The following is a 27465-nucleotide window of genomic DNA, read 5'->3' as shown; positions in this document are numbered from 1 at the left end:
CGGGAGGAGGGCTCACTTTATCATACCTTGCATCTCAGAGAAATCTGAGAGACTGAAACTATTGGAAGGGTCAGAGTTCTTCATGTCTATTTCTGCACGGAGGGAGGTGATCTCCATCTCGTACTCTCCTCGGATTCGGTCCATGTCCTCGAGTTCATTCTGCATCCGGCAGATGTCCTCCTGCAGGGAGGCTATGTCACTGTCGTGTTCAGTCGCGGAGTCCTCCGCTGCTTGCCGCAGAGTCTGGATCTCAGCCCGGGCTAAGTGCAACTCCTGTTCTATTTCCTTAAGTTCACATTCCTTTTCACGCTCTAACAGGGAAATCTCCTCCCGCAAGGACCGCAGCTCACCTGCAAAGCGCAAAGATGATATTGAGATGATCAAGAGGATAACCAACCGTATTCTAGAGGCACAAAGTTAAAAGGCAGGTTTATTTCTTATCTGGAAAACTCCTGACAACCTGGTCTCTACCCCATCAGAGAAGTACAGCTTCACCTGATGTGGAATAAAGGGAATACCTAAGAGAACAGAGTCAATCTAGGTAGTAAGGTGCAATAGGAAAGCAGATCTTGAGGCTTTGCATCAAAAACAAATTAGGCAAAAACAAACAGACAAACAAACAAAAAACCCCAAAAAACCCAAAAGACAAACAACAACAACAAAAAACAAATTAGGCTACCCCAAGCAAAAAGTATTAGGTACTTCTAAGAAATCACCTAACAGTTAAAGACCAGACCTAATTTTCAGCATTTTACTTATGCCCTGAGTCTTCCCAAAAAGTATCTTACTAAAAAAACACTTATAGATTATTCTCATCTATTCAGTCTGGGAGCTTAGAAATTACAGAGGCTCAGATTTTCCATGAACTGCTTGTGTTAAGGGCTGGTCCCAAAACAATGTGTATTTAGAGCTCACAGCTGAAATTCAAATATAAGCTCATAGCAAGGTAATCAAACAATGGGGAAATAAACTAGATGCCAATTAATAAGGGATTGTTTAAATTGAAGAAGATGAAATAGAATATTGGCTGCCATTTAAAAGAAAGTGGCAGATCTATAGAGAAAACATGAAAGGGTTTCCATAATATACTAACTAGAAAGAAAAATGAGCTGTAAAATACATGGTATTATCCATTTTTGCAAAAATATTTATACGTATAGTATATAACACAAATATATAGAGACATAGAAAAGGGTCTGGAAAGATAGAAGTCCTCAACCATAAAACACAGTTGCTGCTAAGGAATGATTTAGCATGTGAGAGGGACTTTTACTTTCCACATTATATATATCACTGCTTTGATAGTTTTCACAACAAGCCTACATTTTATAATATGTTCTAATGTACAAAATAAACATGTCAGAGCTCTCAGTATCTGTGGAGCATCTCAGGGTTTCTGAATAGAGGTACTCATTGGGAATCAGGAGAACCTAAACGTGGAGCAAGAGTAAAAAGATATTGCCACCAACACAGAATTCAAAATTTGGGGGTCAGGATTAGGAAATTAGGATTCAGTTAGGAGGGTCAGGACTTTCCCACAAACTCTTTGCAAGGCAGCCTCTCCCTAACCCTTGCCCCCAACTCCCTTCAGATTTCAACCTTCCCTAGCCTCTCCCCCAACCTTCTCAATAAATGAAGTCCTTCATTAAATGCTCTCATAGCCCCTTGTACTTTGCAGCGTGTGTTATTAAAACGCTGGCCTCCCCTTCACTTGCAAGCTTCATGAAGACAGGAATCATGTCTGTTTTGCTCACCATTATAGCTCCAGGATCTGCCAGAGACCCTAGCATAATGTACTCAATAAATATTTGCTGTATACATGCATAAATGAGGCGGGGGATACATCTAGTTCACAAACTTTTACTGAGGACTACAGGTGCAGAATTGTATGTTTGGATATTAAAAACAAACAAACAAACACTAGAACAGAAAATGGAGGTTTGACTAGAAAAACTTGGACATACTACAGACATAAACGCTGGGCCGATGGGGAGTCCGGAGGCATGGGGGAAGGTCTCTGGCCCTACACTGCCAAGCTCACAGGTGCGGTTCCGGGCACACCTTTTGCCAGTCTTCCCTTCTCTACAAGCATCCTAGCTGTCTCCTCTACTTAGTCTACTCAACAAGTATTAGTTGATCACCTCTGTGCCAAGCCCAAACATCTCTGCTTAGATTCTCCGACTTCCTTCCTATTCGAAGGAAACAAAGTCCTTGCTCTTTTTACTACTTAACAGTCTGCCCCTTGGAGCATATAGCCTAGTCGGGGAGACACACAAGTCACTGGCCATTAGGATAAAGGCCCGGGTGGGTTTTCTGTCAGAAACCTCCACTTCCCCACTCTGCCCCTGATGTTCAGGTTCAAGTATCCCTGAGGTTTTCCTCTATGTCTTTAAAAAAAAAAAAAAAAAGGACATTCTCAGATCCACTGAATGACGGAGGGTCAACCTTGAAAAGCTCTTAATTAGAAACACACAGGGGCAGCGGGGTGGAGCTTGCGGACACCAGGGAGGACCTTATCTGGAGGCTGGGCTGGGCGGCCCCTTACTGGGGCGGCCTCGCTAGGAGTTGGAAAGGCCGGACCGGGGTGCTGAAGAGCCAGCGCCGGTTGGCAGTGAGACTGGGGCCGTCGGGGCGACGCCGAAGGCCCTGGAGCCGGGCGAGGGGCACAGAAAAATCACTTCTCACTCACTGGTTATGGCCTCCATCTCACTGGCCCGCCCCTCACCAAGCGGTCTCTCTGGGCGGGGCCTCCCGCCGCCGGCCGGTCCCAGCCCCCGAAGGGCTGTGGCGGCCGGAACGGCCTCTCAACACCAGCTACCTCTGAGGCCGCGCGCGCCCCCTCTTGGCGGAAACGGGCAACGCGCGTGCGCAAGGACTCCTCCGTGGCGTGGGCTTTGAGTGCCTGCCCCAAACCTTCCCTCATAGCTCAGTGGGTAAAGAATCTGTCTGAAAGGTAGGAAACCCGGGTTCGATTCCTGAGTCGGGAAGATCCCCTGGCAAAGGAAATGGCAACCCACTGCAGAATTCTTGCTTGGAGAATCCCATGGACAGAGGAGCCTGACAGGCTATAGTCCACGGGGTTGCAAAGGTTGGACACGACTTAGTGAAAAAACCACCACCACCCAGACCTGCAGCACCCCCACCCCCACCACCACCCGCCGCCCCATCCCACCCCTGGGCTTACGTGAGGTCTAATGCTCTAGCGGATCCTTTCTTTCATCATACCAACATGACCCAGTGTGACCCATCCCCCAAAAACGAAACACCAGGAGCTGTCCCTTGACTTCTTTTTTTTTTTTTGTCCCTTGACTTCTTTTCCGTTGTTTCTCTGCTTCTCTCCAAGACATGACTACTGGAATTATGCGTACTCACCTTCTCCATTTCACTTCCCCTTTCCTCTTCAAGCTCGGTACAGTCAGGCTTCTATCTTCACTGAAACGTCTCAGAGCCCTCCGTCTTGCCCAAACCAATGGCCGTCTTACTTAGCAACTTTTGACAGCGCTGATCACTGTCTCCCTGAAGCACTTTCTGCTCTTGGCTTCCAGGTAACCAAATGCTTCAGTGGTTCCTCCTACTTCAGTCTCTGTTCATTTCTCCTTGCCTGTGAGACTTTTAACTTTCAGAGCATCCCTGGAACCCTTTTCTCTCCTTTTCCTGTATCTCTCCATGTGATTTCACTGTGATCTCCCATGGATTCAAATGTAATCTATATGCTAATGACTCCCAAATTTATATCCTCAGTCCTGATTTATCCTCTGGTTCTGGATTCATATATCCAGCAGCTTCCTTTAATATATTGACTTAGATGTCAATAGCCATTTCAAACTCAACATGTAGAAAACATGTCTTAAAGGGTTCTCCTAGCCCTGAAATTTGTTCCTTGTCAAGTTGTTCGAATTCCAGTAGATGACACCACCATCCATTCAGTTTCTCAAGGCAAAGTCATCTTTCATGCCTCTCTTATCCCCCAATCCAATTCAGCAAGTCCTGAGAGCTCTAAATTTCAAATTGTATTCTCAATCATCTCCATTTCTACTGCTCTAATCCAAATAACCATCATTTCTTTGCTGGACTATTGCAATTATTTGCTGACCAGACTCAACTGTTTTGACTCTTTTCTTGTCATTCAATTTCCACAGAGTAGCCAAAGTATTCTTTTAAGAATGTAAAGTGGATCATATCCCTCCAGCCCTGGCTAATACCCTCCCATGTTTTCCACTATACTTAGAATACAAGTCAAACCTCTCAGCTGGCTTATAAGGTCCTCTGTAATCTGAACTCTCCCACTTCTCAGAACTCTCTCTTAGCAAAATCCCCCACAAACACTTTGCTCCAGCCACGATATCCCTCAAACACATGAAGCTTATTCTTGCCTCTGAGCTTCTGCAGTTGCTAATTCACCTGCCTGGTGTGCATGTCCCTCAGATCTTCTTCATGATTCAGGTCTTAGTTCAAATGACCCCTTCTCAGACATTTCTAACTACTCTATCAAAAATACACTTCCATCTTACCCCCATCCACATCATATTGTTATATTTTCTTCCTGAACTGATGGTGTTTGTCTGTTTTCTGCCTTTCCCATCAGAATGTACTCTTCATTAGGGCAGGGATCTGATCTATGTTGTCCATAGCTAGTCCTCCAAGTATACAGGCACTCAATAAATGGTTGATAAAGCATATAAGTCAGCCCTATTTTACAGCTAAGGAACTGAGTCTCAGAAAGATAAAAGTGACTTGCTCAAGATCACAAAGCTTGTTATGTGCCAGAACTGGGCTCAAGAATCTAGGTGACCTGAGAACAATGCTCACACTCTTTCCCCAGAGCAACATGGCTCCTGCAGTTTCTCTCCCTCCCTGAATGGCAATCCACTCCAGAATTCTTGCCTTGAGAATCCCATGGACAGAGGAACCTGGTGGGCTACAGTCCATGGGGTCGCGAAGAGTCGGACACGACTGAGCGACTAACACTTTTACCTCCCCACCACCTCAGCACCTTTATTGTCTACTTTTCCTGTTTTATTTTCTACCTTTGCTTACGTCTTCTTTCCCTCCTCTTTCCCTCCTCCTCTCCCACCTTGGCTTGCTCCTCTCCAGGCCTGCTTGCCAGCCTTCCTTATTTTTCCATTTATACTTCTCTTTTGGCTTGATCTCAGTTCTGCCTGGAGAGTCCCTGCAGTTTTCTAGGGCAGCTCCCCAAAACCTTCCCAAAGCCCACAGATGTAACAAAACCTGCCTCTTTATTTGGTGGCACAGTGGACTGTAGGATGCCTGCCTTGCTGCTTCCCAGAGACGTGGGCGTTAGAAACAAAAGGGCTTTGGGGGCCACTAGGCTGCAGTCCATGGGGTCGCTAAGAGTCTGACACGACTGAGCGGCTTCACTTTCACTTTTCACTTTCATGCATTGGAGGAGGAAATGGCAACCCACTCCAGTGTTCTTGCCTGGAGAATACCAGGGACGGCGGGGCCTGGTGGGCTGCCGTCTATGGGGTCATACAGAGTCAGACACAACTGAAGCGACTTAGCAGCAGCAGCAGCAGCAGCTCGGTCCTCAGTAGCAAGAGAAGTGTTCTCATCTGAGTCCCCTCCTGTCACTTCTCATTGGCTCACCACTCTTCCCATGATGCTCTTGGAGGGATGGGGGAAAAAGTAATATGGTTTGCAATTCAACCCTGACTACCTACCCCTGGCACTGACCAGGAGAACAAAGAAAAAGGGACGAGAAGGGGAGAGACTGAGGGGAGAAGAGGGAGTTAGCCTCAAGGAAAGGGGGTGAAATGGGAGGGCAAAAAAAGGGAAGGAGGAGGGGGACAGAAGAGTCAGTTAGAGGTGCCAAAAAAAAACAAAAACGGAAATTAAGAGGGTAATGGAGAGATGAGGAGAAAAGGGTAAGAATAGTAGAAGAAAGTGAGGAGAAAGTACCGAGTTCGGCTCCATTGGTCTGCTGTGCCTCTGCTAAACCCTCAAGACACAAGTACTCAGATGACTGCCTACCCGCCAGTCCAAGTGCAAGAAATTACCTTGGAGCTGCTGGATCTGCTTAGTGAACACCTCTGCCTGCTGGGCGCTGGCCATCCGCTCGTCCTCCAGGAGCCCTGCAGGGACAGGGGAGCTGGTGTCAGGCTGGGGACCCAGTGCCTTTGGGCCCAAGCCCTCCAGCCCCATCACAGGTGCTCACCCTGCAGCTCCAGAGAGTCATCCTCGTGCTGCCCTGCCAGCTCCCGGGTCTCCTCCAGTTCTGCCACCAGCCGCAGCACCTGAGCCCTTAGCTCCTCCAGCTCCGTCTCCGTGAGGCTCAGGCCTCGGTGCTTGCTCATCGACAGGGAGCCCGCATTGCCACCTTTCTGCCCTGAATCATCCTCTTCTTCCATCTCTTCTTCTTCCTCTTCCTCCTCCTCTTCCTCCTCATAGAGAGCTGGGAGTAACACTTCCCCTAGGAGAGAACCCCCCGCAACATCCCGCCAGTAAGAGCCAACTTTCTTCCCCAGTCCTTAGAGGGCCCTCCACCTCACTGTCCTTAGAGGGCAGAGATGGTATAATAGTGCCACCTGGTGTCCCCCAAGGAGCCCCTGGGCAGCACCTGCATGCCTGAGGAGCTCCGAGGTGTGAGAGTCAAGTTTGGAGGTATCCATCCCCCTCCCAGGCGCTTTCTGGACCAATATTGCCTCTGGGGCCTCCAAGGACTGCCTTCAGGTGGACTGAACAGCCAGGGACCGGCTTGCACAAGGATACCTGCTTCTTCCATCCTTGTCTCTGGGTACAAGTAGTCAAGAAAGGATTCAGACACTGGGTGTGTCTTTAAGCCAAACAGGGCAAGAATTACGGTTTGGAGGTTTGTACAAAGTTTACAAACGATCCAAGTGGCTTGTGAGAAACTAACCTTTCCATGATAAGAAAGTGTTGCCTATCAGTAGGCAGAGAAAGAGAACATCTGAATGAAATGATCTAAAGGATTTACTGGACAAACACTGGGGCCCTTCCAAACATATTCCATCGAATAGCCTTTTTGAAATTTTCTACCAAGTCCACTTTTCTTTTCCCTGCTGAGTGTCTGGAGGTCTCCTTTCCTCCCCTGCTGACCACAAGGCAGTTTTTAGGGGGAAGTCATAGGTTGTACTTGTGTGTAAAAGAAAGCCTGCCATTTTAATGAGTTAAGAAACTGGGGTGTGCTGGTCTCCAGTCTCTGGCTGGCAAGCACCCCCTCCTTTACTGCAATGCAGTTCCTCTAAATAGCAAAACCTTATCTGGATGGCAACTGTTTTGTTTTAAAATTCTGAATCTCTGGTCTGGTTTTGTCCAGTAACCACAGCCTAAGATTCATCTGGGACCCCTGGCATCATCTGTCTCCCCGGGGTGGCGGGGCGGGGGCAAGATTGTCCACACTGGATGTGCACAGGGACCTTGGGACCCTTCACAGGAAGTCCTGGCAACAGGACCAGCATCCTTCTAGCATCCTCCGGGTGTTGGCAGCAACTGCCAAGTCACATGGGTGTGGTGGGAATACACATGTGTTGGGAGGTTGGCCTTTTCAGCAGCCCCCTTCCCAGGCTCCCTCTTTCAGGCAGTAAGATAGCCTAGAGAACCAAAGCCACCAGGCTTCCATTTGAAGTCAGTGGTGGCAGCACCAGAAAGACAGTTCACATGCTCACTTCCCTGCTTTTCAAAATAAGAGACAGCTTGGGATCTGGGTCGGGAGGCAGAGAGAACAAACCCCCTGCTGAAAGGCTGCTTCAAAGCTCTGTCCAAAGAGGCCTCTTTCTCTGTCTGGCAGCTCCCTCGGGACACACAACCTGGTTAGCTGGTGATTAGAACCCCAAAAGGATGTACCTTGAACTTCCCTCAAAGCCTGAGCCCTGAGGAGGGCTAGCAGGTGCTGAGCTGAACTAGGGGGAAGGTGTGTGTCCTGGCTCAGAGTTCTGGAGGGTCAGAGGGAGGAAGGAAAATTGGGTGAGGGGGAAGGAAAGAAAGCTTTATGGGAAAACTCACCCTCCATAGCTTGCATACCCCGCCGTTCCAGGGACCCCCAGCGTTGGCCCTTCTTCCTCTCGCAACCCTCGGACACCTCATAGGAGCCTAAAGTGGTCACTGTGGGTCCTGTGAGCAGGGAGAGAGGAGGGATTGTGGGGTGCCAGGGTGGTTGGGGTGAGGCGGAGAGGGGAAGGGACACACCTTCTAGCCCTTCGGAGCCCTTGGGATTTTCATTCCGGTGGAAGTACTTGGCTCACTCTCCCAGGCACTGTGACTCCTCTCCCCAAGCTGCCCCTCAGGCTGGGCCTCTGGGGACCCCGCCCTGCCCTGCCCATCCTCCTCTGCAACCTCTGTTCCAGGCTCCTCTCCCTTGCACAGGCAGAAAGGGTGTGTGTCTCTTTAGCCCAGAGGGGAAGAGTGGTAAGATGGACAAGAATGGCAGAGGGTAGGAGCCAGTAAAGAGGCTGAATGGGTGAGGTAGTGCGCCTAAGGGGGGCCGGCGATGGCTGGCGGGGGTCGCGTGGACCGGAGCCCCTCCCCTCCCCTCCATCTCTCCCTAGACTTCGTCCACCCCACCCGCGCCCCGCGCTCAGAAGCTTTAGGGGTGCGAGCGGGTGCAGGATCTGTAGAGACCCTAGGGCTGGACGCGGTATGAGGCTGGAGAGTCGAGACTGAGAAGGCTCAGGGCAGGGACTGCCAAGGAGGATGCGGCCAGTGTGGGGAAGACCCAGCCGGGAAAGATGGAGACCGGGCCCGGGTTGGGGGCAGGATGGAGGGAGGAGGAAGACTTCGGACGTCAAGGTGGGGAGTAGCGGAGGGGGCAGAGGCCGTGGGGGTCTGGGGGGAGGAGAGATGGAGAAGAGGAAGGAGAGGCATTGGTGAGGTGAGGGAGGGGCGCTCTGACCTGGGCCCGGGCAGCTCCAGCCCGAGGCGCCCGCGCCGGCCCCGGCGCCCGCCTCCATGGCCGCTCTCGCCACCGCCGCTGCCTCCCGGAGCAGACGCCGCCGCCGCCTCCACCGCCGCCACCGCCGCGAGGCCGGGTACCGGAGCCGGGTGCGCCGGGGAGGGAGGGCGGGCCGGCCGAGGGGGCGGGGCCTGGCCGGGCCACCTGACACCGCCCCCGCCGCCGCCCGGAAGCCGGTCTGCAGCCGCAGCTCCCGAGTTCCCCGAGGCCGAGCGAGCGGGCGATGGGAGGAGACCCGCGCGGAGAGTGCGAGCAGCTAGGAGTCGGCTGCGCGGGGGGACCCCCTCTGCTCCGTGTGCCAGGATCCCGTCTCGCTCGGTGATGAGGCAGGAAAACCAAAAGGATGGACGGATCCTCCCGGCCTGTTTCCTGAAAACACGCGAATGCTTTTCCACTCCTCTGGCTCCCTACGGCGCAGGGCGCGCCCCCCAGCTCCGCAGTCGGCGCGGACCCCGGCCACCCGCCCCAGACTCAGAATTGTGTGAGGGCAGGAGCGGGGAAACTGAGGCCAGGATACGTGAACTCGGGGCCCTGATCCTTCTGTTGTCCTTGAGTGCGCCCCTCACCAAGCCAGAAGCAGGGACCCTCTTAGGAGCGGCGGCTCCGTGGCCCTACACAGTCCTTAGTGTCCGAAGGCCGCCTTTCTCCACCGCTTGCCTTCCCACGAGCCCTACTCCTGGTGGGCTGCGAGCATGACCCCCACTCATCCTGCACGCATAGCCTGTTCAGGGTGGGCACTGCTGATTTACACTCTTAAAAATGGGAGATGTGAAACTTCCGCGGGCTTATGTCACTTAACTTCATCATTCATTCAAGGAACGTCTACCAGGGGCCAGGTCTTGAAGAAGCAATTGTTCTCACATCTCTGAAGGTCTTAGCTAGGAAAAATATTGGTACACTTGAGAACTGGGGCGTCCCAGGACATCCAGAAAAGCACTGCGAGATTCCTAAGCCAGGGACACACACCAATCCCTTCTGTCGCCCATCCACTCGCAAGGTCTTTGGCATATATTGTCTTTGTCACCGCCACAGGCTCCCAGGTTCACGATCCCTCCATATTCTTCAGGGGAGAACCTTTCTTCACCTGGACATCCCCTACTTATCTTTCAACACTCAGCAGGGAGTCATCTCTAGGCAGCCCTTCCTAACTCTCCCTTCCACCCCATTATACACACCCTATCCTCCTTTCTTTCTAGGGCAGTGCCAGTCACTCAGGGTTGTCATGGTCAGGTTTTTAATTTTCTGTCTGCCCATTTTCTTGAAGACTGGGAAGTTACCACGGTCTTCTGTGTATCTCTAGCATCTGACAAATTCTCTTACACGTAGAATGAATGAGTAAAGGTAAATCTCCCAACTTCACATCTGTATATTCTGCTTATCATTTAGTATATGATCTCACACTCAAGGAGTTCAGTGTTGCCTGTTGACAATAATATTGCCTCTCAGCCTCTGTCTCTCTTTCCCTCCCTCCACACCCTGCCTCCTCTCCTCACCTTTCTTTCTCCCTCTCATACTCCCAGCTCAGTATGTGCTCAGAGAGATGGTGAGCACAGATCAAGATGTTTCTTGTGCTCCCTGAGGAATAGGGCTCCACTCCAGACCTTGTGGTTAATGTGATCTAGCTGTGGGGAAAGACTGCTGGGCAAGTCCACCCAGACCCCTTCCAGAGGGACTGCTGCAGACTTTAGGTTTGTCAAAACTTGGGGAGCAGAGTGCTTGTCAGGGATGGTGGAAGGGGTTGGCATCAGGAAGATGAAGGGCATAGGGTTCCCAGAAATGACAGAGTCTAATGCTGGAAGCAGAGCAACTCTTTGTTCTGCACCAGCCCAGCTCCTTCTGGTTCTGACTGACCAGCAGGGTCAGTTAGCAGACCTTGACTGCTGACCTCTTGGCTAATAGAGGGAGGGACTGGGAAGGCAGTTGTCAACTATAACATCCAAGGGTCCAGGCTCTCCTCAGGGAGCTCTGATCCTGAGTATTAGGACTAATCTCTCCTTGGGTCCTGGGTGCAGGTCATCATTTACCCTTGATTTGAGGAGTATTCAGGGGACACCTGAACCCATCTATTCTAGGGACCCAAATGTGGGTAATCCCTGAGCAGAACAGTACTGGGTTGAGCATGAGAGTGGAGGTAGGAGGCAGGAGGTATGGGGGGACGTGGACTGCGGTCCAGAGATGCATCTCTGAAGGGCTTGGAGTGCTGGGAATGCCAAGCAGGTGATCAGCTTAGGGGGATGATCTGAATTAATCCTCATAATCCCTGGACCCAGGACTCAGCCTCCCTCCTAATCCCATCCCAGCAGATCATCCTCTCTGAGGACTGATGCAGCCATTTATCCCCATTTACCCTTATTTCTAAATACCTAGATCCTTTCATTAAAAAGAAAAAAAAAGAAAATCTTTTAAAGATGCATAAAGTACAATACAGAAAGTAACATAATAAATATCCATGCACTTACCACTGAAATTTAACAACTGTTCATTTCTTGACACGTTTGATTCCGATAGCCCATCTATTATATATTTACTTAAATATATGTATTTACAAACAATGGACAACATATTGTCACTCTGGTTATTTAACTTATATGCAGAGTATATCATGTGAAATGCCGGGATGGATGAATCACAAGCTGGAGTCAAGATTGACAGGAGAAATACCAACAACCTCAGGTATGCAGGGGATATCACTTTAATGGCAGAGAGTGAAGAGGAACTAAAGAGCTTCTTGATGAAGGTGAAAGAGGAGAGTGAAAAAGCTGGCTTAAAACTCGACATTCAAAAAAACAAAGATCATGGCATCTGGTCCTATCATCACTTCATGGCAAATAGATGGGGGAAATGTGGAAACAGTGTCAGATTTCATTTTCTTGGTCTCCAAAATCACTGCAGATGGTGATTGCAGCCACAAAATTAAAAGACACTTGCTCCTTGGAAGAATATCTATGACAAATCTGCTGCTGCTGCAGTCGTGTCCGACTCTGTGCAACCCCATAGACGGCAGCCTACAAGGCTCCTCCGACCATGGGATTTTCCAGGCAAGAGTACTGGAGTGGGTCGCCATTGCCTTCTCCAATGACAAATCTAGACAGTATATTAAAAAGTAGAGATATCACTTTGCCGACAAAGGTCCATCTAATCAAAGCTATGAATTTTCCAGTAGTCATGTATGGGTGTGAGAGTTGGACTATAAAGAAAGCTGAGCGCTGAAGAATTGTTGCTTTTGAACTGTGGTGTTTGAGAAGACTCTTGAGAGTTCCTTGGACAACAAGGAGATCCAACCAGTCAATCCTAAAGGAGATCAGTCCTGGGTGTTCATTGGAAGGACTCATGCTGAAGCTTCAATACTTCGGGACTTGAGCGAAGAACTGACTCATTTGAAAAGACCCTGATGCTGGGAAAGATTGAGAGCAAGAGGAGAAGGGGGCAACAGAGGATGAGATGGTTGGATGGCATCACTAACTCAATGGAAATGAGTTTGAGCAAACTCCAGGAGATAGTGAAGAACAGGAAAGCCTGGCATGCTGTAGTTTATGGGGGTCACAAAGAGTCAGACATGACTTAATGACTGAACAACAACAAACAATAGACAATACTGGTTTGCGTGTTTTAAAAATATATTTATTTTTTTAATTTAATTAATTTATTTATTTTACTTTACAATATTGTATTAGTTTTGCCATACATTGACTTGAATCCACCATGAGTGTACATGTGTTCCCCATCCTGAACCCCCCTCCATCCTCCCTCCCCATCCCATTCCTCTGGGTCATCCCAGTGCACCAGACCTGAGCACCCTGTATCATGCATCGAACCTGGACTGGCGATTCGTTTCATATATGATATTATACATGTTTCAATGCCATTCTCCCAAATCATCCCACCCTCATCCTCTCCCACAGAGTCCAAAAGACTGTTCACTACATCTGTGTCTCTTTTGCTGTCTCGCATTCAGAGTTATCGTTACCTTCTTTCTAAATTCCACATAATGTGTTAGTATACTGTATTGGTGTTTTTCTTTCTGGCTTACTTCACTCTGTATAATAGGCTCTAGTTTCATCCACCTCATTAGAACTGATTCAAATATATTCTTTTTTAAATGCAAACATTCATGCTGTTTCATATAGTGCCACTTCATAAATTTTAACTGCTGAATACTGTTTCATGGTTTGAATATACCACAATTTATTTATCCATTCCTCTGCTAGTGGGCATTTAAGACATTTTCAGTATTCCAGATCATAAGCAATGCTGTGATCAATAGTGCTGTGTGTGCCTCTTTGGCATATATGTAAGCACTTCTCTAAGGTAGATACCTAGAAGTAGAATTTGTGGATCATAGGATACATGCACCTTAAACTTTACAAAGTATTGCCAAATTGTTCTATGAAGCAGCAGGACCAATTTACATTCTACCAGCAGTGGCTTTCAGTGCTTGTTTAGATTAACGAACATATTTATAAATCTCTTTGCTCATCATTCCTTCTTGAATTTCATGCCTTTCTTTTTATTTCAGTTTCCTTCTTATGAAGTATATCCTTTGGTGGCATTTCAGAAGTCTCTGAGTGGCAAACATTCTCAGTCTTTGTGTTAAAAGATCTTTTATTTCAAAACACAAATATCCTTTGGTGGCATTTCAGTGCAAGTCTTTGAAAGTGAAAGTGAAAGTTGCTCAGTCATATCCTACTCTTTGTGACCCCATGAACTGTATAGTCCATGGAATTCTCCAGGCCAGAATACTGGAGCGGGTAGCCTTTCCCTTCTCCAGAGGATCTCCCCAACTAAGGGATCAAACCCAGGTCTCCCACATTGTAGGCAGATTCTTTACCAGTTGAGCCACCAAGGAAGTCCAGAAATACTGGAGTGGATAGCCTATCCTTTCTTCAGCGCATCTTCCTGACCCAAGAATCAAACTGGGGTCTCCTGCATTGCAGGCAGATTCTTTACTAACTGAGCTATCAGAGAAGCCCAAAAGTCTATGAGTATATAATATATATGTGTATATATATATACACACACACATATATATATATAGTGTTCTTTTCCTCATGTCTTTTAACTATTCTTTCATATCTTGTATCTCATTACTCTCCCCTTTCCCCCCTTATTTTGAACACTTTCGTCAGCCTCATCTTCCAGTTCATCAATTCTCTTTCCAGCTGGGTCAAGTCTACTGTTTAATGCATTGAGTCTTTAGTGGTGTATCTTTCATTTCCTAAAGTTTTGTTTTTTTTCCCTCAATGAGCTGCTTTTCTTCATAGTGCAATATTTTCATTATTGTTTATTTTCTTGTCTTTCATCTTTAACACTTTTAAGAAAACTTATACACTGCTTGTCATATTTTTCTATTATGCACCGTTCTTAGTGTGTTAATTGTCCTGTCTGCTGTGTCTGCCAATTCTTCCTTATGATGGATTGCTTTCTTGTCTAGCTTTTAATATTTTCTTATGAATTCTTTTTCAGTAGGTGTTTTTGACTTGTCACTTTTTAGTGAGATTTCCATTTATTTAGTGAGATATACCTTGGGTTATGAAACATGCTTGGAGAGCTCTTTCCTGCTTTCTGTGGCTGTGTGGTATTCCTAGGGATTCCTGTGGTATTCCCAGGGAGTCCTGTGGTATTCCTAGGGATTTTCCTAAACCAATTTATATTGAATTTCTTGGCTTGAGGATTCAGCATCATGCAGATAAACCCAGAGGCAACACAAGCATCTTCTCAGGCTTGGACTTCAGTTTCTCAGAGCTGACTTATATTTCTCCCCCTTTTTCCTCTGCTTCCTTGAACTAGAGTGTGCCATTTTTAGTCTTCCTGCCATGGATAAGGTAGATCTTCGATGTTCTAAACTTTAATGTAGAAGGCTCAGTCCCGGCCCTTTGTGTCTGCTGGGCTGAGGGGACATAGCCTAGAACTGAAAGCAATATATCTGTTATCTGTGTCTGAAATAAACCATGGGCTCCTGTGATAGCTCTTTTCCTTCTTCCCCTCTCCCTTCTTTGTTTTGTATTCCTTTTTTCTTTTCTTTCACTTTTTGGCCACACAGTGAAGTATATGGGATCTTAGTTCTCTGACCAGGGATTAGAAGCAGAATTAGAAGCAGAATCTTAACCACTGGATTGCCAGGGAAGTCCCTTGTATTCCTTATTAAATTCTGATATCTGGAAATTTCAAAGTCAATTTTGCAATTGTTCATACTTTAGTTTTTAAATTCTGTTTTATGCAATATTTCTGTGTGTGTTTTAGGGACACTAGGTGAAGGGAGAGCTACGTTAGTTCAGTCTGTCACGTTGTCAGAATTTCCTTTCTAGATTCTCTTTACCTTTAGTAGTATTCCTAATAATCCCTGTCGGTAAGGTACATTATAGTTTGCAAAGGGCTTTCACATACAGTTTCTGATTTAATCCTCCCAACTTTGAGAAATGAATATTATTGTTCCCATTTTACCAAGAGGAAAGCTGAGACTCCAAATTGTAACTTTGATCCTAGCTTTTGGACTTTGAAGCCAGTGTATTTTATAGCTTGGATTTTGCATGGTGGGTTTGCCTTTTCTTGACCTCCAACTCAGACCCACTCCTCAGTCCTGACTCCCTGCTCTTTCTCTGAGGCTGAGAGGCTTTCTGCCTGACACAAGGCAACATTTTGGCTCTATAATCTTCTCAGGCTCCCACCTGGAGCCTCAGTGGGAATAATGGGCTATCTACAGGACATGGCTAGTGGGGAAATTGACTGGCAGCTTGTCCTGAGTCCTTTATTCATTCACCACTGCATCATCTCTGCTTCTAACTTTAGAAAAGGCAGGCAGTGTGTACTTGTGTGTGTGGTGGAGAAAAGGGAATGGAAAAAAAGAAAAATCCAGGAAAAATAGGGCTCGTCCGGGATTTGAACCCGGGACCTCTCGCACCCTAAGCGAGAATCATACCCCTAGACCAACGAGCCACTGATGGTTATCCCTTGCCAGATGTGCCTTCTCTGCCACCTCAGCAGCAGCCACAGTCTGTGGTTCCTGCAAGAGTTTCTTCGTCCAGGCTGGCTCCCAGCCCAGGCCGGCTCCACTCCAGCAGGCCTCACCTCTCAGCGCTCTCTGCTCTTCCCCAGCCCACTGCAGGGACTGTTCCATCTTCCCTGTGACCATCCAGCTCTCCCCCAGGCTGCCAAGTGGAGTTCATGTGGTGCTGCTGGGGAAGGGCAGAGAAGGGGCCAGGCTCCCCCAGCTGCCCTTGTGAGAAGCCCAGGGCTGAGGGGAGCCAGTTTGATGTCTCCCGCACCCAGAATGAACCATTCTTCTTTCTTATCTCATGATTAGACCACCAGAAAAAATCCTCCAAACTCATCAGTCTCCTAGATGGGGACTGAGAAACCTGTCCTCGATCACCCTTGATTAGGTGATAGTTGCTAAATGACTCAGTTTCTTCATCTGTCAGTTGGGGAAGGAACACTTGCCCTGTCTCACAGGGTCATTTGAGGATCAGGTGAGAAAACATAAGTGAAAGCACTCTACAGGGACTTCCCTGGTGGCCCAGGGGTTAAGACTCCCACTTCCAGTGCAGAGGGTTGGGTTTGATCCCTGGTCAGGGAACTAAGATCCTGCATGTCTTGTAGCCAAAAAGCCAAAACATAAAACAGAAACAATAATTGTAACAAATTCAATAGACTTAAAAAAGAAAGAAAGTATGCTGCAAACTGTAAAGTGCTGGAAAAGGAAAGGAGTTATAATGATGTAATCTGAGAGCAGGGAAAAAAATACACGCTAGGAGAGCTGCCACTTAATGCTTACGGTAGGGTGAGCGGTGTGATCTGTGCTTTACAGCTCTTTCTTAACTTCATGGCAGCCTTGTGAAATAGCTGTCACCCCACTGTAAGAAAATGAAACTTGGCAAAACTCAGCTTACAAGGATCACATTTATCTGAATCCAAAGCCTGTTTTAAACACAGTACACATGCTACCCAGACTTTCTAGAAAACCAAAAATGGGAATACATTCTGTAAATACACACATTTCCTCCCTCACCCTGGCCTGCCCTGTTCATCCCATCCAGGGAGGCTGCAGGGACGAGCTGGCCAATCAGCTAAGGGTGGCCAGGGTGGGGTTCTTCAAGATGGGGTTCCCCAAATGAGAGAGAGGGAGGAGGTCACCCCTCTAGAAACTGGGGCCTTGTAGGAGACCCAGGAGGCTCCGGCACGGCACCACACCCATCACATCCCAGGACGCTTGCTTGCTTCCAGGGGTGGGGCTGCCCCCTAGGAGGCTGGGAGCTTCTGGGGGAACAGAGATCTATCTTATTGATCTCTGGATCTAGGCTGGCATCTGGCACTTGGCAATACTGCTGACAAAACAAATGACTCCCAAGCACTTCTGTGTGCCTGGCCTTTGGTAAGCACTCTATCAGATTAATCTCATCTCACCCTCACAGCACAGTTGCTGCTGCAGATATCTCTCAGCAAATGACTGTGGAATAAATGAGTGCAAGAATGAAGAAAGAAAGTCAGGGGTGTACACAAAAAAACCCACCAGGGGCAACAGATACTCACTTGGTAAAAACCATAAGCCTGAAGAAACCCTCTCCACCGTCCACATAAAAATAGGCTTCCTAATAAACCACCCTCTTCTCTTGGATAGGAGGAAGAATGGTTCTCACTTTAGAGAACAGATTGGCCAACATTCCTTTGTACTCAGGGGATCAAGTTTTATTATCTCCATCCAGGAGTGTCTGGACCAGATGACTGACTCAGCTAACTAGTCATGGCCAGAGAGAAAATCAACAGCTCATCTATTCTCAAACCAAAGGGACTTTTTTGGGTAATTGTTCCCCAGCTTCAAACTGGCTTATAAATAAAAGCCACTCAACGCGTCATTCCATTACCTCAGTATGCATTCCCTAATTGTTTCTCTCGCTGGGTGTGCCAGGGAGTGAGGTGGCTCCTAGTAAGGGCTCCAGGGGGACTTTGTGGAGAATGTTTCAGGGCTGAGACTGGGGTTGGGTCCCAGCCCGGGCTTCTCTCTGGGGGAGGTGATGGAGTTTGAGGCCAGATCCTTCTCAGTGTGGGCGGTCTTGAGCAGTGTCCTGCCTAGTCAATACCAGTAAACCCTTCTTTGCCCAGAGCCATAAGACACTCTTCCAGTCCAGCGTTTCTCATGATGTACTCTGCATATAAGTTAAATAAACAGGGTGACAATATACAGCCTTGACGAACTCCTTTTCCTATTTGGAACCAGTCTGTTGTTCCATGTCCAGTTCTAACTGTTGCTTCCTGACCTGCACACAGATTTCTCAAGAGGCAGATCAGGTGGTCTGGTATTTCCATCTCTTTCAGAATTTTCCACAGTTTATTGTGATCCACACAGTCAAAGGCTTTGGCATACTCAATAAAGCAGAAATAGATGCTTTTCTGGAACTCTCTTGCTTTTTCCATGATCCAGCAGATGTTGGCAATTTGATGTCTGGTTCCTCTGCCTTTTCTAAAACCAGCTTGAACATCAGGAAGTTCACGGTTCACATATTGCTGAAGCCTGGCGTGGAGAATTTTGAGCATTACTTTACTAGCGTGTGAGATGAGTGCAATTGTGCGGTAGTTTGAGCACTCTTTGGCATTGCCTTTCTTTGGCATTGGAATGAAAACTGACCTTTTCCAGTCCTGCGGCCATTGCTGAGTTTTCCAAATTTGCTGGCATATTGAGTGCAGCACTTTCACAGCATCATCTTTCAGGATTTGAAATAACAGCTACCCACTCTAGTATTCTTGAATAGCTATCCACTCCAGTATTCTTGAGGCTTCCCTGGTGGCCCTCAGATGGTATAGAATCTGCCCACAATGTGGGGGATCTGGGTTCAATATCTGGATCAGGAAGGTATTCTCATCCCCTGAAGAATGGGAATGGCAACCCACTCTAGAATTCTTGCCTGGGAAATCCCATGGACAGAGGAGCCTGGCAGGCTACAGTCTATAGTGTCACACAGAGTCAAACACGACTGGGCATGAAATGTGTTTTAGCAGTTTTAGCTTCTTTGCCAAGAGCCATAAGACATCCTTTCCCCATCCACACACTTCCAAATGCCTCCAAGATGGTGGGGTCAGGGAGAGGATCGCTTTCCTGGTGGCAATCCGTTGGCATCTACCGTGCGTTGATTTCCAAAGTGACTATGGCCTGGCTCTAAGCAGTAGGAGTTCAGGCCCTCGGTGACTCATTTGTCTCTGCATTTCAAGGCCAGCAGATGAAATTCTCTAGGGAGAGTCATGACTCTGCCTCGGGGTGGGGATAGGGGATGGGGGTGGTTTCTGTCCTTTCCTCCCAGATATGAGGATGGCATTTGTTCAAGTAAACCTTGGATGATTTCTCATTTTCAAAAGAGCATGTATGAACCTTTCCCTTATCTCACCACTTCTTTGGAGAGTGACCGGTCAGTATTTAACAGACAACGTTGTCACAACACATCATTTCAAGCTTGTTGTCACCTCCTATGCAGGAAAAACACAGCAAAAAGCAAACGCTGGTTGCTTCTGGAGAGGGCAATTGGGAGCCTGCGTGGGAAAGAAATGTATGTTCACTGTATATTCTTTTGTACTTTTTGAATTTTGAGCCCCGGGCATATACAATCCACTCGAAACAGGAATTAAACGATAAAACACTAAGTGGAGAGAAGCAATGATTCAAGCCTCCAGAGAGTTGAAATGTCTTGTGGATCAGAGCAGCCTGGCAGAGCTGGTATTTGGCCCCCTGGGGAATGGTTCTGGTTTATGTCCTGTTCTGAATCATGCCTTGTGTGGAGCCTATACTGAAGGTGCTAGTCAGCAGCAGACCCGGGCCAGTGAAGCTGGTGGTTGTGCTACTCAGGAATGTTGTTAAGGACCTTGTTTATTATATCACACCGATGTCTCCTCTGTGAACCCCCCTCTTTGCCTCTCATAATCCGAAGAATGGTTAGTTTGTGTTTGCTTTCTGGACATTGAATTTTGTAAATGGGGCCCCTGGGGAAGCACGAACATGTGGTCCATCAATAGCGAGCTCCCGGAGTAGCTGTATTTCACTCTCGCCCCTGAACTTGCTTCTGTTGTTTCTCTCTCTCTCTGTCTTTTTTTTTTTGCTTTCACATTTGATTAATAATTTCTCATTTACCCTATATAGTTCTGTAAGCCTTCCTTAAACTATCTCTGGAAAAGGTGGGAGTATATATGAATACACTACTAAGGACAATAGGGGGATAAAAACCCTGAAACAAATCAGAAAATCTCCTCTTTCACTAGGGCTTTCTTTCTTTTTTTTTTCTCTGGATAATTAGAAGTCCTAGAAAAACATAACTTCTCTTAATTCTTTTCCATTTGATTCTGGGCATTTATAAGTTCAACTTGAAATCACCGGTTCTCAATTGGAGGGGAGAAGAGCAGCGGGCAATTTTGCCTCTCGGGGGGCCATTTGTGTCTGGAGACATGACTGGTTATTATCACGGGGGTGACAGTGGTGCTCTCATCATCCAGAGGCCAGGGATGCTGTTAAACATCTTCCATTGCCCAAGACAACCACCCTCCATCCCGGTCCCCCCAGATCATCCAGTGCAGTGGTAGTGCTGAGGCTGAGAAAACCCTGGTCTAAATGCACCTGATGTGATATTCTGTAAAGCCTCAGTGTATTGTCATGTTCCTAAATTAATAAAATAACTCTAAATCTGAAAAGGGCACAGTATTATATATTAAATATACAGTTGCCCTTTAAATACACAGGGGGATTGGTAAGGACCCCCAGCAGACACCCAAATCCTCTGATGTTCAAGTCCCTTATATAAAATAGCTTAGTGCTTGCATATAATCTCACACATCTCTTGGATACTTGAAATTATCTCTAGACTACTGACAATACCTAATACTTATAATACCTTGTAAATAGTTATAAATACAATGTGAATGCTATGTGAATAGTTGCCTGCATAAGGCAATTTTAAGTTTTGGTATTTGGAATTTTCTGGAATTTTTAAATATTTTGGTTGACCCTTGCCGAAGCAGAGGGTCCACCATACCTAAAATGTCTCCAGTTTTTATATCATTACCCTTCTCCTCTACCAGTTGTCCTCTCCTTAAAATCTCCCCTCCTCCTACTCCATGGCTTCAATGACTGGAAATTTTTTATCCCTTGCCAGTGAGACTCTATGCTTGAGCAAGGCTCGGTTGGCCTGAGCCCCACAGGGGCATCTGCCTCCTTTTAACTGTGGCTGCATTGTCCTCAGCTGGGGCCCATTGCCCCTTCTTCTGATGTGGGGTGGAATAGAGAGGAAGACACTGTCTGGGAAGTTGTCAGGACAATAGAGGGAGAGGCTAAAGATGCAGCCACTTGGCCTGAGGAGTGGGAGTAAGAGGCCTCTCTTACCCATAACGGTTGGACTGACAGCCCAAGCCCAGGGGCTGCCCTCACGGGCTCCTGTCAGAACCAATTGCAGAGGTGGGTACCTCAGCAGAGCCCTGCTGACAGCTGAGGTGGACTAAGTCCACTCAGCCCAGGCTGACACATCGCTGCGTGCCCTGCCCAGGGATGGGCACTTAGAACACTGCCTTCAGGGGGGCCTCTGGCCCTGGTCTTAAGGGCCCAGGGCACAGAATATGCCAACTCAGGCAATCTAGTGGGGACCAACTGGCCTTGCAATTCCTGGACAGTTAGCTGGCTTTCACCAGGAACCTCTGCGAGGAATCCTACCTGTGGGTGAGTGTCTGTGTGCAGCGTGTGTGTGTGCTCATGCACACGTGTCCCTGTGTGCCTGGAAATGTCAGCCTTTCAGAAATGGCTGACATGTCTCCATCTAGTATTTCTAGTTCAGGATTCAAGGGACAGATTTTTGTCCTAAAGTGTGGTTTTCTGGGAGTTTCAAGAGTCTCAGTTTCTGGAGAAGCTGAAGTCCTTGCTTAACTTGTCTAACTTGGAAGGAATCAAACATAAACGCTTTGTCTCCTGCAGTAGGTAGCAGCCCATATCTCTGCTGAGCTTTCAGACCTCCAGCTCTTGCCTTTTGCTAGGCTCCTCAGATTCCTCCAGCATAGCTCAGCAGTCGTCTTAGGATCTGAGGGGAGTTTATACGCAGATTTGAAGGCTTCTCCTTTCATGGCTTCCTTCATTCTCAGAAACCCACCTTCAATTTCCAGCTGCTCTGGAGTCCCAGGCTCTGTCTTGTGACTCTCCAAGTCAATAAAGGCTGGACTTTGCTTGAGGAGTCCTAGCTGGTCATTGCCCTTTAGATGGGGGTTGTCCTTAGGGAAAATCCATTTGCATGTAGATGGTAGGTGGTTCCTTTCATTCAAGGGTTGAGTCCCCTTTATTTTCTGCCTGTTTTGAGGATACTTTATAGTGCTTTCAAATAGTTTTTTTTTTCATATTTTGTCCAGAGTTTATAACTTTTATCTCTGATGGGATTCATCTGATCCAAATGACCGCCATTACCGGACCATCCTTTCACTTTTAACTTATCTATATATCTATAGTCTACTGAGGTTTGGAAGAAGATACACTCATAAAGGCTGAAGTGTAGTGTTGAGTATAAGTGCAAGCAGAGCTTTAAGTATTTTATTTATTTTGGCCACTCCATGTGGCATGCAGGATCTTAGTTTCCCAACCAGGGATCAAACCCGTGGGTGCCCCCTGCAGCGGAAGTGTGGAGTCTCAACCACTGGACCACCAGGGACGTCCCCACGCAGAGTTTAGAGTGGAGCTGGGGTCACTGGGGTGGGCTTCTCAGAAAATCAGGCTAAGAGCTGGGCAGGTCTGGGATGGGCAGAGAGGAGGAAGTCTGGCCGCTGAGGCACTGCTGAGTTAACGGCAGGGGCAGGTGTGAACGTGGTGTGAGAGGGACCACAGCACACCAACCTGGACCTGGCTGGGGGAGTTCTGAGCAGGAAAGATTCCATCTCTGGGGAGACTCGCCATGAAGAAACTGGCAGCCTGGGATGCCTTAGACCTCTAGGCATTGTCGAGTTGCCCCTGGACTGTTCCATGAAGGCTGTTCAAGAACTCTGTCTATCCCTTACCCTTTCCTGCAGCCTGAGGCTGGCTGAGCCCAAGACCCCTGGAGAGGGAGACTTAGGGGGCACCTACCACAATGGGGCAGATGGTGTGTAAACACCTACATGGATGTAGTGGTGCCTGAAGCGAAACGAAGAGGCTTGCCTTCAACAGTTCCACTCAAAGGGAAAAAGAGTGGTGGAAGGGTCTTCATTAAATATGGGTCAGCATCTCCCTACTGAGTCCACCCTTATTTATTCCAGCCCGCAGCATCGCATATCTGGATTCTGTGAGCCCAATCTTTTATCCTCTGAAGAACACACAATCGGCTTTGGGGCCACAAAAGGTTTAGGTGGGGGTTTGGGGTCTCTAATCTCAAACTTTGTCCTTAGGAGGCTTAGGATCAGTACTGATCTTTCAGGGAGCCCCAAAGTGGCTTTGGAGGAGAGGGTCTTTGGCAGGTGGGGGAGAAGTGATGGGGGAGGATGATCTATAAGAGGAATCAGAGGGGGTGGGGGACATCCCATGAGCAAGATGTCAGAGGAGGAGGAGTTTCTTCTGTTCAAGAACATCTCCTTGGTGGGGCCGTGGGATGGACCTCAGTACCACCTTGCGCCTGTCTGGGCCTTCCACCTCCAGGCAGTCTTCATGGGTTTTGTCTTCTTTGTAGGGACGCCACTCAATGCCACGGTGCTGGTGGCCACACTGCGCTACAGAAAGTTGCGGCAGCCGCTCAACTATATTCTGGTCAACGTGTCTCTGGGGGGCTTCATCTACTGCATCTTCTCTGTCTTCATCGTCTTCATCACCAGTTGTTATGGGTACTTCGTCTTCGGCCGCCATGTCTGTGCCCTGGAGGCCTTCCTGGGCTGTACAGCAGGTACTGCAGGCGAAGGGAGCTGGAGAGATGGGAAGGATCCTGCTTCAGGATGGGAGCCAGGGGCCAGTCTGTTGGGTTAGAGTGGACCCCTAAAGAGGAGTCCGGGGGGTAGAAGTTTGGTGTTCTTTTGAATGCTGAGGTAGAGAGCCACCCAGAGGTCTGAGCAAGTCCCAAACTCTATTTCACTCTCCAGTCCAACCCTTCCTCTCTGTGCTTTCTCCACACCACCTGTATTCCACTCTGCCTGCTAGGATGAGTGGAGTTGTTTACCCCATTATCCGCCCATTTCATCACAGGTCTGGTGACAGGCTGGTCACTGGCCTTCTTGGCCTTTGAGCGCTACATCATCATCTGTAAACCCTTCGGCAACTTCCGCTTCAGCTCCAAGCATGCCCTGATGGTGGTCGTGGCCACCTGGACCATCGGTATTGGTGTCTCCATCCCACCCTTCTTTGGCTGGAGCCGGTGAGAGTGCAGGGCAGTTATGCTGACTTAGCTAGAAGCTCAGGTTCTCAGGGTGGGAAGAGTGGGGTATGGTCATTGATCTCTAATTTTTAAAGAGCTGGAGGAATAGAGAAGGGAAAGGGCTGTGGGAGACAAGTGCTAAGGTTTACTCTGTGGTTGGAATTGCTAAAGGTTGGCTAGTGAGGACAGAAAGTACCCTCTGCCTGACATAACTCTGGGTTCTAAGCAGAGAACACAGCCCAGGAATCTCAGCTCCTACTCTACCAATTCTTGCTGTGAGCCTCACGGTGAACAAGTGCTTGGTCCCTTGCAGATTCGTCCCTGAGGGCCTGCAGTGTTCCTGTGGTCCTGACTGGTACACCGTGGGCACCAAATATTACAGCGAGTACTATACCTGGTTCCTCTTCATCTTCTGCTACATTGTGCCTCTCTCCCTCATCTGCTTCTCCTACTCTCAGCTGCTGGGGGCCCTCAGAGCTGTGAGTGGCTTTTGTGAGGGTCAGGGAGGAGGGGTCACAGGGCTCTAGATGAGAGGGAAGAGTGGGTATGTGCTCTAGAACACAAAACACCCGGAAATGTCCACAGCCAGGGTGAGGGGTATCAAAAAGCAGTGCAGGAAGCAGGGACAGGGAGATGAGGAGATGAAGAGTGAGGTGGAGTCATCCCAGCTCAGATGTATCGAGAGATGCCTGTGATTCCATCCAGTATCACGGACTGGAAAGAGAGCTGGCTCCATCTTGCCTTCCTCAATGAAAGGGGAACAGAGGAACTAGGTCAGAAGGTGGGACGGCAGAGAGACAATTAGAGCAGATGGCCCCCTTGTTGAAAAACGTCCAGAGACTTGGGGGTTCAGGGCCAGGGAGCAGAAGGCGTGATGTTTTCTGCGCTCTTTCCAGGTTGCGGCTCAGCAGCAGGAGTCAGCTTCGACCCAGAAGGCTGAGCGGGAGGTGAGCCACATGGTGGTGGTCATGGTGGGATCCTTTTGTCTCTGTTACACACCCTACGCTGCCCTGGCCATGTATATAGTCAACAACCGTAACCATGGGGTGGACTTACGGCTTGTCACCATTCCTGCCTTCTTCTCCAAGAGTGCTTGTGTCTACAATCCCATCATCTACTGCTTCATGAATAAGCAGGTAAAGTTGTTCTCTTTTTAAACAAATCTGGGGCTGTGCTGGGTCTTTGTTGCTGCCCACAGGCTTTCTCTAGTCGTGGTGAGCAGGGGGCTTCTCACTGCTGTCACTTCTCTTGTTGTGGAGCACGGGTTCTAGGCTCGGGCTTCAGTGGTTGTGGCACGTGGGTTTAGTTGCTCTGCCTACCCCAAATCCTGAATTGAAGCTAATAACCCAAACTCAGACAAATCAAGGAGGGTTCCTGTCTTATAGAGCCAAACACTCTGCTTTGAGATTTTGTTTCCTCAGTTCCAGAAGTGGATTAAAAACTAATGAGGAAGCTCCTGAGTATTAACAGAACTGGCAGTCCTTTCCTAGTTGGGAGCACTTTCTAGTAATGGTGGGTGGGTGGGGGTACAGTGGGGTCACTTTTGACAGTGCTCTCCTGGCTACCCACTCCAGTATTCCTGGGCTTCTTGTGGCTCAGCTGGTAAAGAATCTGCCTGCAATGCGGGAGACCTGGGTTCAATCCCTGGGTTGGGAAGATCCCCTGGAGAAGGGAAAGGCTACCCACTCCAGTAATTCTGGCCTGGAGAATTTCATGGCCTGTATAGTCCATGGGGTTGCAAAGGGTCAGACACAACTGAGCGACTTTCACTTCACTTTCCTGGGACGGGGTGCTTTGTGAGGTTTCCCAACAGTGAGGCCTCAGGGTTAGCCAGAACGTGTAGAGATTATTATTGTAGATCCAGGAGTGAGTAGAGTTAGCCTGGACTAGCCAGCTCTCAGGATTGAGAAGACATATCAATACTGCTCGAGGAGATCCCATGTATAAGGCTATGGGGATACAAAGATCTTTTTTCTCGCATGCTTCCTGATGTTACCTCCTCTGTACTGGTCTGCCAAGGAGACTATCTGTGCTCTTTCCCTCTAGTTCCGAGCTTGCATCATGGAGATGGTGTGTGGAAAACCCATGACAGATGAGTCTGAGCTGTCTAGCTCCCAGAAAACCGAAGTGTCTACTGTCTCTTCTAGCCAAGTTGGCCCCAACTAAGGAGCCATACTGGCCTGTGTGCAGTGAGGACTTTACATTTGAGGACATTTCTACTTTCTCTGTCAAAAACCAAACCACTATCAACATAGAAAATGGGAAGGGGAGTGATAGCAACTTGAGGGGTCAGTTTTCCATTTTCCTACTATTTCCTTCCTACCTACAAAGTAACTGCTCCAGCTGGGTCTTCTTCAGACCACCTCAAGGGCCACTGCCACAGTCATCAGCTTCTACTCTTAAGTGGCACAATTTACAGCGTTTGGAAAACGGATTTCTATGTACAAGGCAATTGTAAAGGAGTATGGCTAATTTTTCAGTGTACAGACAGTTATTTTCCTTTTCAGGAATTTTTTTTCCCTCCTGGGGATCCATTCAAAGATGACACATTTTGAATCAGAACGAATTTAGGAAAACACCTTAGAAATGAGACATTAAAAAAAAAAAAAAAAACCCTTTAGTAGCTTCTAAATATGAGTTTGAAAGAACTTTCTTATGTTGTCACTGCCAGTAATCGCTATCACTTTGACAAGCCCATAAATGCCTGCACCAGCATGAATTATTCCAGGTGCTTCCTCCCCCATGCCCCGACGTCTCTTATTTGGTTAAACCGATTTATCTGTCTTAAGCTGTGTATTTACTAAAGTCAATAGTTCAACTCCCTTCATGTTCTCAAAATGAACTGGCACGTCTCAATACTGTTTATAAACTATACAAAATGTTCAAAAAACTGTTTTACCTTATATTCTGTCTCCCTACTCCATGTAGGCCTTTTTGAAATAAAAATCAAGATGAATGTGTGTACATTCAGAAATGGCTGTGTTTGGTATCAGACAATTATGTAATGAGCAGCTGGGCTCCTCTCCAGTTACATGGCCTAAGAGAAGCAGAGAAGGGTTATGGCTGTATAAGGATGCTAAAGATTTCAGTAACCAATTTGGGAAAAGGTAGCAACTTCTCTGGGTTGGGGTGGGGTAAACCTTCTAGGAGAGGTCCATTTTCTGTGACATTTTATAACCCCATAATTCTAAGCAAGAGTTCCATTTCTTAAGAAAACAA

At 47.9% G+C, this 27465-nt stretch overlaps 2 protein-coding genes and 1 non-coding gene across 9 annotated transcripts in view; 1 reads left to right on the top strand and 2 right to left on the bottom strand.

Moving 5' to 3' along the window:
- The window catches only part of CCDC136 (coiled-coil domain containing 136), a 28140-nt gene extending 19159 nt beyond the window's left edge, over positions 1 to 8981 (bottom strand). For 6 of the 7 annotated variants that reach the window (XR_011566301.1, XM_019959046.2, XM_070788113.1 and 3 more), the window contains exons 1-5: positions 8870 to 8981; positions 7984 to 8091; positions 6176 to 6430; positions 6018 to 6092; positions 27 to 350 (exon numbers count right to left, since the gene is read on the bottom strand). Coding sequence is in view for 6 of the 7 variants with exons in the window: in XM_019959046.2 (XP_019814605.2) it covers positions 27 to 350; positions 6018 to 6092; positions 6176 to 6430; positions 7984 to 8091; positions 8870 to 8927 (820 nt within the window). In the remaining variant the exon portion in view is untranslated. Of the gene's footprint in view, positions 1 to 26; positions 351 to 2689; positions 2833 to 6017; positions 6093 to 6175; positions 6431 to 7983; positions 8092 to 8869 lie in introns of those variants that run through there. The other variant, XM_070788115.1, reaches the window with a different exon arrangement.
- Positions 8982 to 15790: 6809 nt separating this feature from the next.
- Positions 15791 to 15862, bottom strand: TRNAP-AGG (transfer RNA proline (anticodon AGG)). Its single transcript has one exon. It is a non-coding gene; the product is annotated as a tRNA-Pro (tRNA).
- A 7573-nt stretch (positions 15863 to 23435) lies between these two features.
- OPN1SW (opsin 1, short wave sensitive) lies at positions 23436 to 27218 on the top strand. Its single transcript, XM_019959042.2, has 5 exons — positions 23436 to 23781; positions 24078 to 24246; positions 24560 to 24725; positions 25143 to 25382; positions 26293 to 27218. Exons 1-5 carry the CDS (start codon positions 23436 to 23438, stop codon positions 26410 to 26412), a joined length of 1041 nt encoding a protein of 346 aa, XP_019814601.2. The 3' UTR covers positions 26413 to 27218.
- Positions 27219 to 27465: the final 247 nt, after the last annotated feature.

The sequence above is a fragment of the Bos indicus genome, chromosome 4, assembly GCF_029378745.1.
Source record: "Bos indicus isolate NIAB-ARS_2022 breed Sahiwal x Tharparkar chromosome 4, NIAB-ARS_B.indTharparkar_mat_pri_1.0, whole genome shotgun sequence".
In the NCBI taxonomy this organism is placed as follows: domain Eukaryota; kingdom Metazoa; phylum Chordata; class Mammalia; order Artiodactyla; family Bovidae; genus Bos; species Bos indicus.
The sequence above is the reverse complement of the archived record's forward strand: the minus strand, read 5'-3'. Positions and strand labels throughout refer to the sequence as shown.

Bases quoted from the DNA above. Each gene is read 5' to 3' on its own strand.
- OPN1SW (XM_019959042.2), top strand. From the start codon at position 23,436: ATGTCAGAGGAGGAGGAGTTTCTTCTGTTCAAGAACATCTCCTTGGTG. The intron at 23,782-24,077 runs GTACTGCAGGCG...ATTTCATCACAG, and splicing joins CTTCCTGGGCTGTACAGCAG to GTCTGGTGACAGGCTGGTCA. The intron at 24,726-25,142 runs GTGAGTGGCTTT...CGCTCTTTCCAG, and splicing joins TGCTGGGGGCCCTCAGAGCT to GTTGCGGCTCAGCAGCAGGA.